We start from the raw sequence: 15,005 nt of genomic DNA, 5'->3' as shown, positions 1-15,005 counted from the left end.
CTTCTCATTTCCCCTGCAAGAGGCAGCTGACAGGCTGAATCAAAACGAATTTGGCAGACCGGTGTAAAAATTGACCTAATCTCTATGACTTAAACGTCCTTTTAAGTTGTCCCTTCTCGTGATATTTTCAGGCATTTAGCCTACTCATATTGCATTCATTCATTAATAAAGAACCCCCTTTGAAGATTATTCTACGACTTTACCGGCAGAAGATAGAATCGCGATTCAAACAGTACCATCTGCTAACTGAAAATATGCCCCCAAAAACGTAAATAAGCTTGACATTTATTTAGTGGAAAATCGCTCATTCATAAAAAGCTCACTGGTAGCGATCATTGTCAGTAACAACGCAAAATGCGATATAGCCCTGTGTGGAGAAGCTGCCCCGGTAAATTGTACTACTACAGTACAGTACTAGACTACTGCTGTGTTCGTCTTGGTAGCGATTGCGTTGGTTGAATTCGATTTAACGTTCCATTGTACGGTTTAGGCTGAAATTAATTATTTTCATAAACAGATTGACAAAGTTTAGGCTGTGGCAATGAAGTTCAGGTTAGTAGTCAGATTGTTTCAGCTATTGAAAGACTTTTGAGTAAGGGGAGTGCCGAACATGTTCTGTCACCGTTTGACTTGAACAGCTGAGGAGTTTTTGTTAGCTACTCACACTAGTGTCTCGGGTAGGCTACAGCGTTGCAGTGAGCTACACTGGTTTGAAACCACAGGTAATGGTAATTTCACCAACAAATCGTTTACTAATGTCAGAATAAATCATATAACGAAAATGTATATGTGAGGAATGTTTATTTTAACGATTGAAAACAGATACATCATAGACCACTGTAGTATGTGTTGCCCGGGCAACACAGGCTAATGTCATGATGCTAATACTTCAGTGAAATAGTAGACTACTGTTTCCGAAAGTAGATGTACTTCCTTAATAATATCATCTTATATTGTACATTACACATCACAATTGTGTGTCATATCACAAAGTAAAATGAGTAAATAGTTATCACCCTGGCCTCTTTTCTTGTGGCGTTTCTGCAGCTGCCTTGCAGTAAAGCTATAGTTAGCCTAGCTATCCCCCAAGTTAACAGATGCGAAACGAATGTTCTGCCAAAGGTAGTCACGCGTGTTTTCGTGACATTAGTGCAGACCGGTGTAAAAATTGACCTAATCTCTATGATTTAAACGTCATTTTAAGTTTTTCCCTTCTCATGATATTTTCAGGCATTAAGCCTACTCATATTGCATTCATTCATGAATAAACAACCCCTTTGAAGATTATTCTATGACGTTACCCGGCAGTAGAAGATGGAATCGCGATTCAAACGGTACCATCTGCTAACTGAAAATATGCCCCCCAAAACGTAAATAAGCTTGACATTTATTTAGTGGAAAATTGCTCATCCATAAAAAGCTCACTGGTAGCGATCATTGTCAGTAACAACGCAAAATGCGATATAGCCCTGTGTGGAGAAGCTGCCCCGGTAAATTGTACTACTACAGTACTAGACTACTGCTGTGTTCGTCTTGGTAGCGATTGCGTTGGTTGAATTGGATTTAACGTTCCGTTGTACGGTTTAGGCTGAAATTAATTATTTTCATGAACAGATTGACAACGTTTAGGCTGTGGCAATGAAGTTCAGGTTAGTCGTTAGATAGACTTTTGATTTAAGTAAGGGGAGTGCCGAACATTTTCTGTCGCCGTTTGACTTCCTAAACAGCTGTGTACTGTAGCTAGATGTTTTTGTAGTGTGTCTCGCGTAAGCTACAGCGTTGCAGTGAGCTACACTGGTTTGAAACCACAGGTAATGGTAATTTCACCAACAAATCGTTTTCTAATGTCAGAATAAATCCTACAACGAAAATGTATATGTGAGGAATGTTTATTTTAAGGATTGAAAACAGATAACGCTACATCATAGACCACTGTAGTATGTGTTGCCCGGGAAACACAGGCTAATGTCATGATGCTAATACTTCAGTGAAATAGTAGACTACTGTTTCCGAAAGTAGATGTACTTCCTTAATAATATCAGGTTATATTGTACATTACACATCACAATTGTGTGTCATATCACAAAGTAAAATGAGTAAATAGTTATCACCCTGGCCTCTTTTCTTGTGGCGTTTCTGCAGCTGCCTTGCAGTAAAGCTATAGTTAGCCTAGCTATCCCCCAAGTTAACAGATGCTAAACGAATGTTCTGGCAAAGGTAGTCACGCGTGTTTTCGTGACGTTAGTGACGCAGTGACGTTAGTAACGTCAGTGACTGTGGCTAGCAAATTACCCACCGTTAGCTTCACTTTTCGCCAGAAAAACTTAACTGAAGCTTAAACCATGCAATGGAACGTAAATTCCAATAGAAGCAACTCAATCGCTACCAAGACGAAACTTTTGACACCTACGTTGTCTATGTAGGCCAAATATTGACTGAGTTTTAGGGGGGCAAAAAGAAATAATAAAAAAAATAATAATAATATATATGTGAGAGAACAAAGGTTGTGCTCTCGCCGAAGGCTTGAGCACACCCAATGAGTAAATAGTTATCACCCTGGCCTCTTTGCTTGTGGCGTTTCTGCAGCTGCCCTGCAGTAAAGCAGTTAGCCTAGCTATCTCACAGAAGTTAACGAGCTGCTAAACTAATGCTCTGCTAGAGGTAGTCACGCGAGTTTTCATGACGTTTGTGACGTAAGTAGCGTCATTGACTGTGGCTAGCAAGTTAGCCACCGTTAGCTTCACTTTTCGCCACCAAAACTTAATTTCTACTTAAACCGTGCAACGGAACGTAAATAAAAATACAAGCAACTCAATCGCTACCAAGATGAAACTTTTGACACCTAGGTTGTCTATGTAGTCCAAATATTGACGAAGGCTTAGCTGCGAAAATAAACAATAACTTCAGAGGGTACAATTTCTGGGGAAATTGTAGGGTGTGCTCGCTTGCGTCGGTTGCAGGTGGGTCCATCCCCTTAAGAACCCCCTTTGAAACAAGCTACTGTAACAACGTTGTCACCGGCAGTATTTCAGATGGAATCGCAATTCAAACAGTATCGTCTGCTAACTGAAAATATACCCCCCAAAACTTAAACAAGTTTGACATTCATTTAGGGGGAAATGGCTAATTCAAAAGAAGTTTGCTACTAGCAAGCTAGCTGCTGTTGCTAGCCAAACGTCACTGAGGGGATTGTTTGAAAGCGCCAGAAATGAGAATGTTTCTTTTGACATAAAGTTTAGGCTGTGGCCTTGAAGACAGCGACGCAGCACACAAGCTTGAGTTTAAATACATTATTTAATGTGACATTACTTACCGTACATTCAAGTCTTGATTTGCCTAAATGTACATGTGCTGCTAGTAAACCACAGCACGATACTCGCTGTGCAACTGCACATCAATCTATGCGTCGTTGCTAACGTGTGCTGACGTGGTGACGTAGCTAGCACTGAGTACCCTTTGTTGACTTAAGGCACTTTTTGCCACAAAAACGTTGTAACCTAAACCGTGCACCCAATTATCCAAGTCCATCGCAACTTACTCCACATCAAGTTAGCAATTGTATCTACTTACTATCTACCTATGGTACTATAGTTGTCTGTAAGAAAAGCTGTGAGAAATTTGGGAAGATTGACGACACAAAGTTAACCATCGAAGTTGAGAAGTAGCCTATAGAGCTACATGGAGCTGTATGACCCACAGCACGTATTTTACAAAGACTACGGCAAAAAAGTTGCTACGCTATGTTGGGATGCAGTTGCGACGGCAGTTGGATTAACAAGTTGCCTAAATATAGCCTGTACCATGTCAGCTTTAAATGTGAAAAAGGAAAGCTCAGAGGCCATTTGTGGCCGATCGTGGCGCTTTGCGGTGCTTCACAGCCAGTGTGTCCCAAGTGAAAGCAGGAAATCTGTCTGAACTGGTAGGTGGCCAAATGCATCTGCCAGAGTAAATAAAGAGCTCACAGATTTGTCTGGTTCCCAGCATGCTGTGCCTCTGCTCTCTTGGGTTTTAGTTTGCATACTCTGCAGCAGATCTAGGGTTAGGGTTAACCCTAACCCATGCAACCCATGCAAACTGTGGTACTGCATTGACGCTATAGTAAAAGAAGCATGTAAAAAGAGAGAGGGAGCAAGAAAGGTGAAGAAGGAAAAGAAAAGAGGGCAGAGAAGTGGAGAGAAATTAAATGATCATGAAAAGAATAGAGTAAATGGATTTGAATGAATAATGGAGGCATAAAAAGAGCTAACGGGTGCAGAAAAATAAGAGAATGTAAAGAGAGAGATGACTTCTAATAGAGAAATTAAATGACAGAAGAAAGGGATGAAAAGAAATGAGAGGCATTTAAAATACATTGTTTACTGTAGCTATAGACTACTTTCCTGGCACACCCTCAATTATTCACAACACACCTAGGACTCACGGAACAACGAGTGAACGTGGGGGGGGAGAGCTATTAAATGGAAGAGAGAGATCAGATACAGGGAAAGAGGGAGGGGGCAAGTGAAAGATAAGATGAGTGGGTTGTTGAATAGAGGTGGGGTGGGGGGTTAATGCAGAGATATTGAGATATGGAGAAGCTGATAGAAGGAGAGATCGAGCAGGACGGCTTCATCTGACATCCAAACATGATGTCACCTGACCCGCCTTGTGTATAGAGACATTCAGAGGTCAGCTGCTCTTCTTTGAATCCACTTTATCGAAGAAGCGTCAAGTTAAACTCAGCTCACTTCCAAACAGATGACAATAGGTCCTCTCTGCTCTGGCATACTTTTTAGTGCAGGTCTTTATATCAAAATCCTCTGTGACCTACTCATTGCCAAATTTCAGCTATACTCTCAAGTGTGACAGAAGGAACAGAAGCATTCCATATACTGTATATATAAACCACTTATGAAGTTAATGGACCGTAGAATAGGGTATTTATTATTTTAAATACCATTTCATTCAAATTCTGTCTGATAAATAACACAAAAAATCAAGCACAGAAAAAACTGACATGGATCACACTAGTGCGATTTACCCGCTCTGCTCAAAGTTTGTTGGATTTTATTTGGACTGTGTCTGTCTTCACTGATGGTCCTCCTTAAAACCAAGATAGAATGGTTCAAAACTTTGTTTGATCGTGTTTTGTGTGCCATGTTTTACCATATTTTACCATGTTCCTAAAAGTATTCACACACCTGTCTGTCATACAGTCTGTTACCATGGGCACTGCAGTTAACAGGAAAGGAGTTGTGTACATATATAAATAAGATATAGGCTAGATACAAATTATATCATGTTTATCTGTGCTTTCAGTGTCTAAAATTATTATGTAGGTGAAGATTATGATCTAACTGAAGTAAAAGCGGTCCATTATGTTCTATATGAGTTATGTAATCTAAAAGGTTCTTGGGTCAGGAGATCCTGTGGGCTTGGGGATTGCAGACTAGAGGGAAGAGAGTTGTATAGCAACTGACTGAGTTGTATGGAAACTGACATTAACTGGGAGGCTGTTAGGAGAGGACCCCCGAGGAGGCTGTAAGGTGGAAGTTTGGCCTCAGGCCAATTTCTAATTTATTTTCCAAGCCATTACATGCCGGGCCAGAACATAATTTAAGGCTAATTTTTAAAATGTATTTATTAAAAAATGCCACTGGAAAATGCAACACCATGTTAGTGTCTTGTTGGACCTGCTTAGGCAGCTGCCGGATTGTTTGCCTGCTGGAGGTACACCATTAAGTTGCATGCAGAGTGAAGTTAGCTACATGCTACAAACCACCGTTAAGCTAGATGGCAAGAGAACATTTTTACTTTCAAAAAGTCTGAAGAGAAAAGTTACCAACAAAAATAGAGCATACAAATAAGAATAGACGATAACTGTATTCATCCAACCTGTTTCCCTTATTGCAAAGCCGGTATTGTACCGAAATCGGTGACCTATCAAAAACTGTGACCAAGGGTTCACTGTTCTAACGCCTCGCCATACTGTTCAGCAAATGTTAGGGTTAAAGATTGGGGTTAACAGTGCGTGTCCACTGCAGCGATGCGAATCGCTTGCCATCGCTCGCCTTCCCACAGTTCACCACGCTCAAGGGCGTTTCAAACAGATGAATGTAGAATGTAGTTCTCTAAAATCACTGTTGTAGTTCTCATGGCCAAGTGTGGAGACTTGGGGTTACGTAGTTGCAACATCGATCAAAATACAACTTGTATACAAAATACAAAACTGCTTAATAGACATACACGTTGACATGTGTAAAAAACGTTTTACTATATTCCTCAGTCTCTGCTAATCTGTCGATACGATAGTGAGTTCCAGCCGGGCTAGCTAGCTAGCTAGTTACTACAGAACGAAGTTACGTAATGTCACTAGACTGAATTAGAAAGTACAAGCACCAACAACTTCAGCAACCTTGCGCCATGCATCGTTTTTTTATTATTAGCATCTCTGTACAAATACTATGTATCGTACAGGACTGGGTAAGCAGCCACACAAACGATTAGTTTCTCCTCCACCTTGAAACCTAGAAAGCTAGAAATGTTTACCATGAATACGAAAATCGCTCCTCATTTGCATAAAGTTGAGAAAATCTCAACTCGGTCGCGTCGCGTCGCTACCCACAATGCACCACGCAAGCGATTCGCCTGGCTCCATTGAAAATGAATGGAAAACATGTCGCTCGCATCGCGTCGCTGCAGTGGACACGCACTGTTAGGCTTGAACATATTTGAAAAGTATTAAAACAGCGACTCCTGGTCACAGTTTTTGATAGGTCACAGATTTCTGTAAACACCGGTGTGTAAGGGTGTAGGTTTGATTTCAGGTTTGGTAGGGACATTAATAGAGCATGCAGAGCACTCATTTGAGCACAAAACTGTTGTTTGAGCTTTATGTAATAGCCTAAACATTATATTTCACCTTGCAAAGTTTGGTAGGGATTCGTTTTTCCGTGGCTTTGGTAGGGACGTGTCCCTAGCATCTAAACTTTACACCCTTGCCAGTGTGTATTGTCCACAATGAATGAATTGTTGCTGTTTTCAAGGAAATTAATATTAGAGGGCACCAGAGATGAAGCATGGCACCTTCAAAGTGGCTTGTTCGCTACAACTAGGCAGAAGTTCGAAATTCACTTTAAAAAAAAGCATTGATGCAAATTTATCAAACTTATTTTGTAGGCAAAATGGCCAAATAAATGGGATGATCTCCCTAATAATGCCAGGAATCTCTGTGTGTCTGTGTATCTGCCTGTCTGTGTATCTGTGTGTATGGGATTTCGGGCACTCTGCAAAGTTCATATTTTTCAGGTGTCCTTTTTAATAATCCAACTGTGCAGTGCCCCAATTGACTTTGTTTGAATAAGCATTTCGACATAAAAAAAAGAAAATCGCTGCCAGTTTTTGCTCTCAACTCTCGGCCACGTTGAGTTGACTGAGCTAGCTCTCGCGAGACAACTATATGGATATAGCGAGCCAAAAATAGGCACAAGAACAATAGTATTTGTCAGTGTGATACAGAAAATCCAAGACTATTTTACTGATGAAATACTGGCTAGCTAACTAAGAAAAATACAATATTTAAAGTGGATGGGTTCTTTCAGTAGGTAGGCCTATAGCTGGAAGGTTATTAGCTACAATTAGTTTGCAGTGCTGACTGCTTTAATCAGCTGCTTTCAAAGGGTTTCCATTATGGATGAAATGCTGGCTAGCTAACAGTATATATATATGTATATACATATAACAACAATATAAAGTGGATACTTTTAGTATAGATCAGTGAATTTTGTTACATAAATTAACGTGTTTACTGATGTCAAAACTACCTGCACACAAAACTCTCAACGCCAAATCAACTACGACATTATAATCACCAGCACGCATCACGGACATGGGCACTATTCCTACCACTTTAGCCTCCTTGGTCAGATTCTTAAGGCATGGATATAGCGACAGGAACAGTGTTTGTACAAATTGAGTCTCCTCGGTCAGTTGTCGTGTCATATTTATGAGAATGTGATAATATAAACATAGCAAACTTAGGATACATGTGTACAATGTACCAGAGCATTGGCAATTTGTTTAAAATAATGAGAAATTGCTTTTATGACATGAATAAGTTACTAGAATAGATGGATGTGGAGGTTGAACAAGTATTTCAGAGATGACAGAGACTTTCAATTGTGATCTGAGAAGTATAGGAATCAAAGCCACTGAGAAGAACTGTCATCACCAGCTGCATCACTGGCACTGCATCTATAATTAGCGTAACAGTACTCAAGTGCTGTATTCACTCTACTAAGCATTTTTATATAAAGTACATTCTTTATAATGGATATTCTCAATCTCTCTCCACTGCATAAATCCGCCTCACCAACTCTTCTACCCCCTCCTCCCCAGTCTTCCTCTCTGTCTCCATCTTTCTCCCTCTGTCTCACTCTCTCTCACTGTCTCACTCTCTCACTGTGTCTACAGGCTTTTCAGTAGTATCCAGTCTTCGCTCTCAGAGGCCAACGCCCTCCTCGTTACCAAGCTATGGCAGACGAAGCAGACATGCGCAATGAGCTGGCTGACCTGCAGACACGGGGCGACCAGATAGCCGATGAGGTACAGCAACACACACACAGACATGCAGTGTGACATATTCTAGACTGTTATGTAAGCCTGAAACATGCAGTACATGCACACAAATATATACACACATTTAGGCCTACACACACTGAGACTCGCACTCAAACACTGGCAAACACACACTGACAAGCAAGGCACACATACAGTATATATACACACACAAAGACACACAGATACACACACATGCACACACAAATCCAAGCCAGGTGCATTTCATTGGTCTCACAGTTGTCACTAATGAGATCAGTTTCTCCGTTGCATTGCACAGGATACTGAATAAATCAAGCACACCCATGTATCTGGCAATATCTGCAAATTGTAACCATGTCTAGTAAGATGCCTGGTGGTTTACCTGGAGAGGTGGAGCTGTATATGGCTGTCAGGGCACTCAGCATGACCCTGACTTCCATAATTAACTGAGGCAGAGACATAACTTCACATCCCAGAATAATGCACCAGCCCAAATGATTCCATTAACTATTCATGAGGAAATAATGTAATTCAGACAGGCTCTAGAGAGAGGGACATAGGGAGGAGAGGGGAGACAGGATGGAGGGAAGAGAGAAAAGGGCAGAGGGATGTAGGTAGAGATTGAAGGGGGAGCGAGTGATGGAGGTAGAGAGGGGAGGGCATGGAGGGAAGATATAGTGCTACAGATAAAGACATTTAGGAGGGATAGGTAGAGGGATAGTAAGTAGGAGAGTGGGGGATAGAGAGAAAAGGGGTGGAGGAAGGAAGAGAATGAAAAGAAAAGGAAAGCAGTGTGAAACAGAGTGGGACAATCAATATTGATTAACTGAATTAGTCTTTGTTCTATAAGGGTCATTTATAGTAGTACATCAACTGTCACTATTTCAGCTTAATCCTACAAGGAGTCCACCCAGGATAACCCCAACCCCTTCAGTTTGCCATTGCATAAGTTTATTTAATGCAGATCTTTATCTGAAAACGTTCTCTTCTGTTCTGCTTTCTTTTTCCTGTCTTTCTTTCGTATTTTCTAACCCAGTCACTGGAGAGCACTCGGCGCATGCTGGCTATGGTCGAGGAGGTAAGACGTCACACGGTGGACACCAGCACACAGAGACACACACGCATCAGTGTTTCCCATACATAGATTTATTTGTGGCAGCCCGCCACAATAAAAAATTGACTGCCACAATGTAATTTTTTGTTTTTTTTAAATACTGTTTAAAAAAAAAAAAAATCTGATTGTAGTGCTGCTCGCAGTGCATTGATTCGCTCAGCCCCTTCTTGCCCCGCTCGCGTTCTCTCACTACAACGGACCCGTCTTTGAATAGCCCCCCTCTCCGTGCACGCTCAATTTACATTTACATTTAGTCATTTAGCAGACGCTCTTATCCAGAGCGAATTACAGTAAGTACAGGGACAATTCCCCCCGAGGCAAGTAGGGTGAAGTGCCTTGCCCAAGGACACAACGTCATTTGACATGGCCGGGAATCGAACTAGCAACCTTCAGATTACTAGCCTGATTCCCTAACCGCTCAGCCACCTGACTCCTCAATGCGCGGGACGAACAGTTTCTTCAAAGAATCGTCAGTTTACGAACAGTTAGTATCATAATTCTCTGCACAAATGTGTCCAAACGACATATTCAAGTTAAATTATATAAAAATTAATATATAAAGCACTCAAATGAATGCAAATACATTTCTCTCTCGCATTACTTGTTGAAGTCCCCATCTACACTCACATCTAACCGATACTAGGACATAGGTTTGGGCTGAGCCCCACATTTCTACAACGTCTGGCTCCGCCCCTGCCTACCGCCACAAATATAATCACATTCTGTGGAAAACAATGCGCATGATGCATGTACACACGCACATCCTTCACACACTACAGAAATTAACCCACAGAGCTCAGAGAGGATACCTTTTCTCTTCAACAAAGACCTTCAGGATAGAAAAAGGCTCAGGCTCAATTGTGCCTTGTCAGTAAGTGGTGTGTAGTGACATTTTATGACCCCTGTTAGGAGAGGTCTCAATATTCATGAACACACTCAGATTTATGCATCCTCTCTGTAAGTGCATCCGGAAAGTATTCACAGCGCTTCACTTTTTCCACCTGTTGTTATGTTACAGCCGTATTCCAAAATGGATAACATTTTACATTTTTGCAAATCTATTAAAAATAAAAAACGAATAAATCACATGTACTTAAGTATTCACTGCCTTTGCCATGACACTCAAAATTGAGCTCAGGTGCGTCCTGTTTCCATTGATCATCTTTGTGATGTTTCTACAACTTGATCGGAGTCGACCTGTGGTAAATTCAGTTGATTGGACATGATTTGGAAAGGTACATACCTGTCTATATAAGGTCCCACAGTTGACAGTGCATGTCAGAGCACAGACCTCTGAGACAGGATTGTATTGAGGCATAGATCTGGGAAGGGTACAAAAACAAATCTGCAGCATTGAAGGCCCCAAGGTGCACAGTGGCCTCCATCATCCATAAATGGAAGAAGTTTGGAACCACCAGGACTCTTCCTAGAGTTGGCTGCCCAGCCAAACTGAGTGAGTGCCAAACATCATGTCAGGAAGAAACCAAGCCCCACTCATCACCTGGCCAATACCATCCCTAAAGTGAAGCATGATGGTGGCAGCATCATGCTGTGGGTATGGTTTTAAGCGGCAGGAACTGGGAGACTTGTCAGGATTGAGGGAAAGATGAAAACCTGCTCCAGAGCACTCTTGACCTCAGACTGGAGCAAAGGTTCATCTTCCAACAGGACAACGACCCTAAGCACACAGCCAAGATATCAAAGGAGTGGCTTCGGGACAACTCTGTGAATGTCCTTGAGTGGCCCAGCCAGAGCCCAGACTTGAACCCGATTTAACATTTCTGTAGAGATCTGAAAATGGCTGTGCACCTATGCTACCCATCCAACCTGATGGAGCTTGAGAGGTCATGGGAGAAACTGAAGAATGGGAGAAACTGCCCCAAAATAGATGTGCCAAGCATGTAGCATCATACTCAAAAAGACTTGAGGCTGTAATTGTTGCCAAAGGTGCTTCAACTCAGTATTGAGCAAAGGCTGTGAATACTTATGTACATATTTTTGTTCTTAATTTTAGCAAATGTATTAAAAAAATTAAACAAACTTGGTGATATTGGTAATGTGGGACACTTATACGGTCAAAGTGGGACATCATTACTGTCTATTTAAGTATTCAACCTCTTGCCGATCTCAGGACGACCTCAGGCCCGTGAAACGCTGCACCCCCTCTTCCCCACTAAATTCTTAAAATATAATTGTATTCTGTCACACATGCCATACATCATTGGAAAGAGTCTTGTGATTCTATTGATGTAAACCATTTCAAGATCGAGTTGCAACAGCAGGTACAATCAACGTCTTTGTCCGATCTCAAACTTGTCAACAACGTGAAAGTAAACAGAGACTACTCACCTAACAAGGCTCAGAGTTATCCAGTTATGCAAAACATCCCAACCAAAATGGTCTGGTTACATTCACAAAGGTCCAAACTATCTAACTAAGTAAAGTATTTAATCGAAAACCATGTTTTCCATCCATAAATGAACTCTTGTTGCATCATTCTGATTTTGCCAACTGAAGAGACCAGTCACTCACATTCAATCGGCCATAACTCGGGTTCGTTTCGGAATACTCATGAAATCTTGGTGTCAATAGGATCTTCCATGCCTTGTCCATAGCCCCCCCCCCCCCCCCCCCCCAACTCTTTCTTTGGTACAAAACTGAAATACGCTTCAGCTGGTTCACAAATGAGCTTGTTAGCCTTATAGCCAGCGCTTGACATTAACATTTTTGCTCACCAGCTACTGTGGCTAGTGGTTTTCCAAAGTTACAAGCCACTCAGCAATTTCATTCAATTTTCATTGAACAGTCTTTTCTTTTTCTTTGTCTCCTCTTCATTTTCGGTTTCATCACCAGTTTTTCACTTTTGTGTTGGTGTCTGCCCTCCGGGTTTTTCTACACCTGTTATGTGCCGCCACTTCCTTACATTTACATTTACATTTATTCATTTAGCAGACGCTTTTATCCAAAGCGACTTCCAAGAGAGAGCTTTACAAAGTGCATAGGTCACTGATCATAACAACAAGATAGCCAAAAAACATCGCGAGTAGCCAAAACATGAAGCACACATTGTGAACAACCAAAGTAAGTGCCAAAGGGAAGAACCATAAGAGCATGTAGTTAAACAAGTCACAACCAAACAACATGAACAGCTATAAGTGCAAATGTACCTGTGGGAAAAAGCAAGCAACAGTAATAAAACAATATATCACAGCGAGAACCAAAAATTTAAATCAGTTACCACTAACCACAAGAGCAACAAGTTCACTTCCTTGCCTTGCATCCTTCCGTGCCTCCCCTTTATCAATAATAATTTAGCCAAAAATGGGCTATATTAACAAACGTTCTAGCCTGTCTGGGGAAAATATAAAAAATGTTAGACGAGCTTTCTTCCAACTTACCTTCTCCGTCACGTGTGTTCGTGCGTCTATGTTGCTTACCTAGTAACGAACGTACGGTGGCCGAGACTGTTCCGTGTGTTCGCGCATCTATGTTGCCTAGTAACGAACGCACGGTGGCCGAGACTGTTTAACACAGGGGAAAACGATACGTGCTGGCGGCAGGAAACTTCACTCCGTGTGCCTGCGCCTCGTCCATTAATGTATACAACGTTAGCAGGACAACTTGGTTGCCGTTGCCTTCTCAGTGTGATAAGTACAAGGTGTGGCGTGTGAGTGTGTGAACTGGTTGAAATGCGTGTTGAAATTCTGCAGACGCCAATAGGCAACATTAGGGGTAACTTTGGAACTTTCAAAGTAAAAGTCCAGGCGCAAAATGGCTGACAGAAGCAGAGTTTTTTCTGCGTCAATACTGGTGAATCAGATAAAGCACTCTAATGTGTTCATGCTTCAGTTCTAGTGTTTCAGCAATACTAATGGGGGATTTAGCTATGAGATATGATAGTTCTAAGTACCACCTTTTATTAGAGACAACAGTTATGAAGTCTTCAAAAGAAAACGCCTGGATATACTCTTAGAACATCGTGTGTCAAATATGAATATAATGTGGTATTATATTCGACTTTTGACTTGGATTAGGTAAGGCTTCATGCTATGGTCCCATTGTGTCTTCCAACTAATACCTCCAACCTATAGGCCTCTTCAGGCCTCTGTTTGCTAAACAAAATCTAGGCTGAAATAAAGACTTTCAATTTCATTGTGTTCAAGCTTCTATTACTCAAAACCAGTAGGACTTACAGGGGTCCTGACAACAGGGGAATAACTTCAGTGTCACCTTTCAAAAGCGACCACAACCATGCATGTACGCCAAATGGTTCAAGAACAGCTTTCAATGTACTTTGGGTATGCCTTATTCAGGCGTTTTTTTATTTTATTTGACAGGATGCAGAAGAGGTATTTTTTAATTATGTTTATACAGCCACAGCTGTGTGTCTCGTTAGAGGACTAAACTTGAAACTTTATTTATATATATAAATATATTTATATATTTATACCAGAAGGCAACACAATGCGCTTCACAGAAGGGAGAGGGGAGGGGAATACAATCACTTACGTTTGACAACAAATTTTCCAGAGGGAAGCAAAAAACACGATCACCCATTTGGGCCAATATAGGAGAACTGTAAAAATTCTTCCTTGACCTCTCTGAAATGAGACGAGCACTCTCCTGGAGAATGTGAAGTGCCAACATATTACAAAGCACACACATAGCATGAATGAATACTACATCATAGGAAACACAAAATGCTATACAAACAAAAATAAAATAGTAAATTAAGGGAATAAAATAAATTCCAAATTTTACAATAAATGGCAGGCAAATAAATTTGCATTACAAGTATATACATTACAAAACTCACTTAGTATTAAAAAATAAGCTACTGGAAAACATTGTATTAATGAGAGGCCTATATATTTGCCTGCCTAAAAGGCCAAAAGGTCAGACTGGGCACTGAAATTCTTGGGACAAGACAACGCAAAGCAACCTAGCATAACATAACATATAAGTACTAAGAGCATAGATTACATCTATGATAAGATAAAATAAAATAAAAAATATAATAATAATAAACCTAATATACAAAAATAGTATGCAATATACTAGACCTCAATACACATAATGACCTATAGAGAATGCGAAGTTGATGTCACGCCGCGTTGAATTCTGGGTAAATGGCAAAACCGTTTTGTTTGGGCGCCATCTTGTAAGGTCAACGGACAACACAACGGACATACAACATACATCAGTGGGCGTCTTGATCAGCACATTTAGAGGCATCAAACATTTCCAGGGAGGGCCCCTCTGTACTGATCCGAATGAGGTCATCGGTGGTGGATGGGTTCAAACCTTGTTTTTA

The 15,005-nt window shown here is 41.0% G+C and overlaps 1 protein-coding gene across 1 annotated transcript in view; it reads left to right on the top strand.

The window, feature by feature from the left end:
- Window positions 1-15,005, top strand: part of snap25b (synaptosome associated protein 25b) — a 66,537-nt gene that overhangs the window by 17,990 nt on the left and 33,542 nt on the right. Inside the window, exons 2-3 of the mRNA XM_067260311.1 lie at window positions 8,452-8,583; window positions 9,614-9,655. Coding sequence (XP_067116412.1) covers window positions 8,512-8,583; window positions 9,614-9,655 — 114 coding nt within the window. The 5' untranslated portion in view covers window positions 8,452-8,511. The remainder of the gene's footprint in view (window positions 1-8,451; window positions 8,584-9,613; window positions 9,656-15,005) is intronic.

Source organism: Osmerus mordax, chromosome 22, assembly GCF_038355195.1.
Source record: "Osmerus mordax isolate fOsmMor3 chromosome 22, fOsmMor3.pri, whole genome shotgun sequence".
Classification (NCBI taxonomy): Eukaryota; Metazoa; Chordata; class Actinopteri; order Osmeriformes; family Osmeridae; genus Osmerus; species Osmerus mordax.
This window is presented reverse-complemented; position numbering and strand designations above follow the sequence as displayed.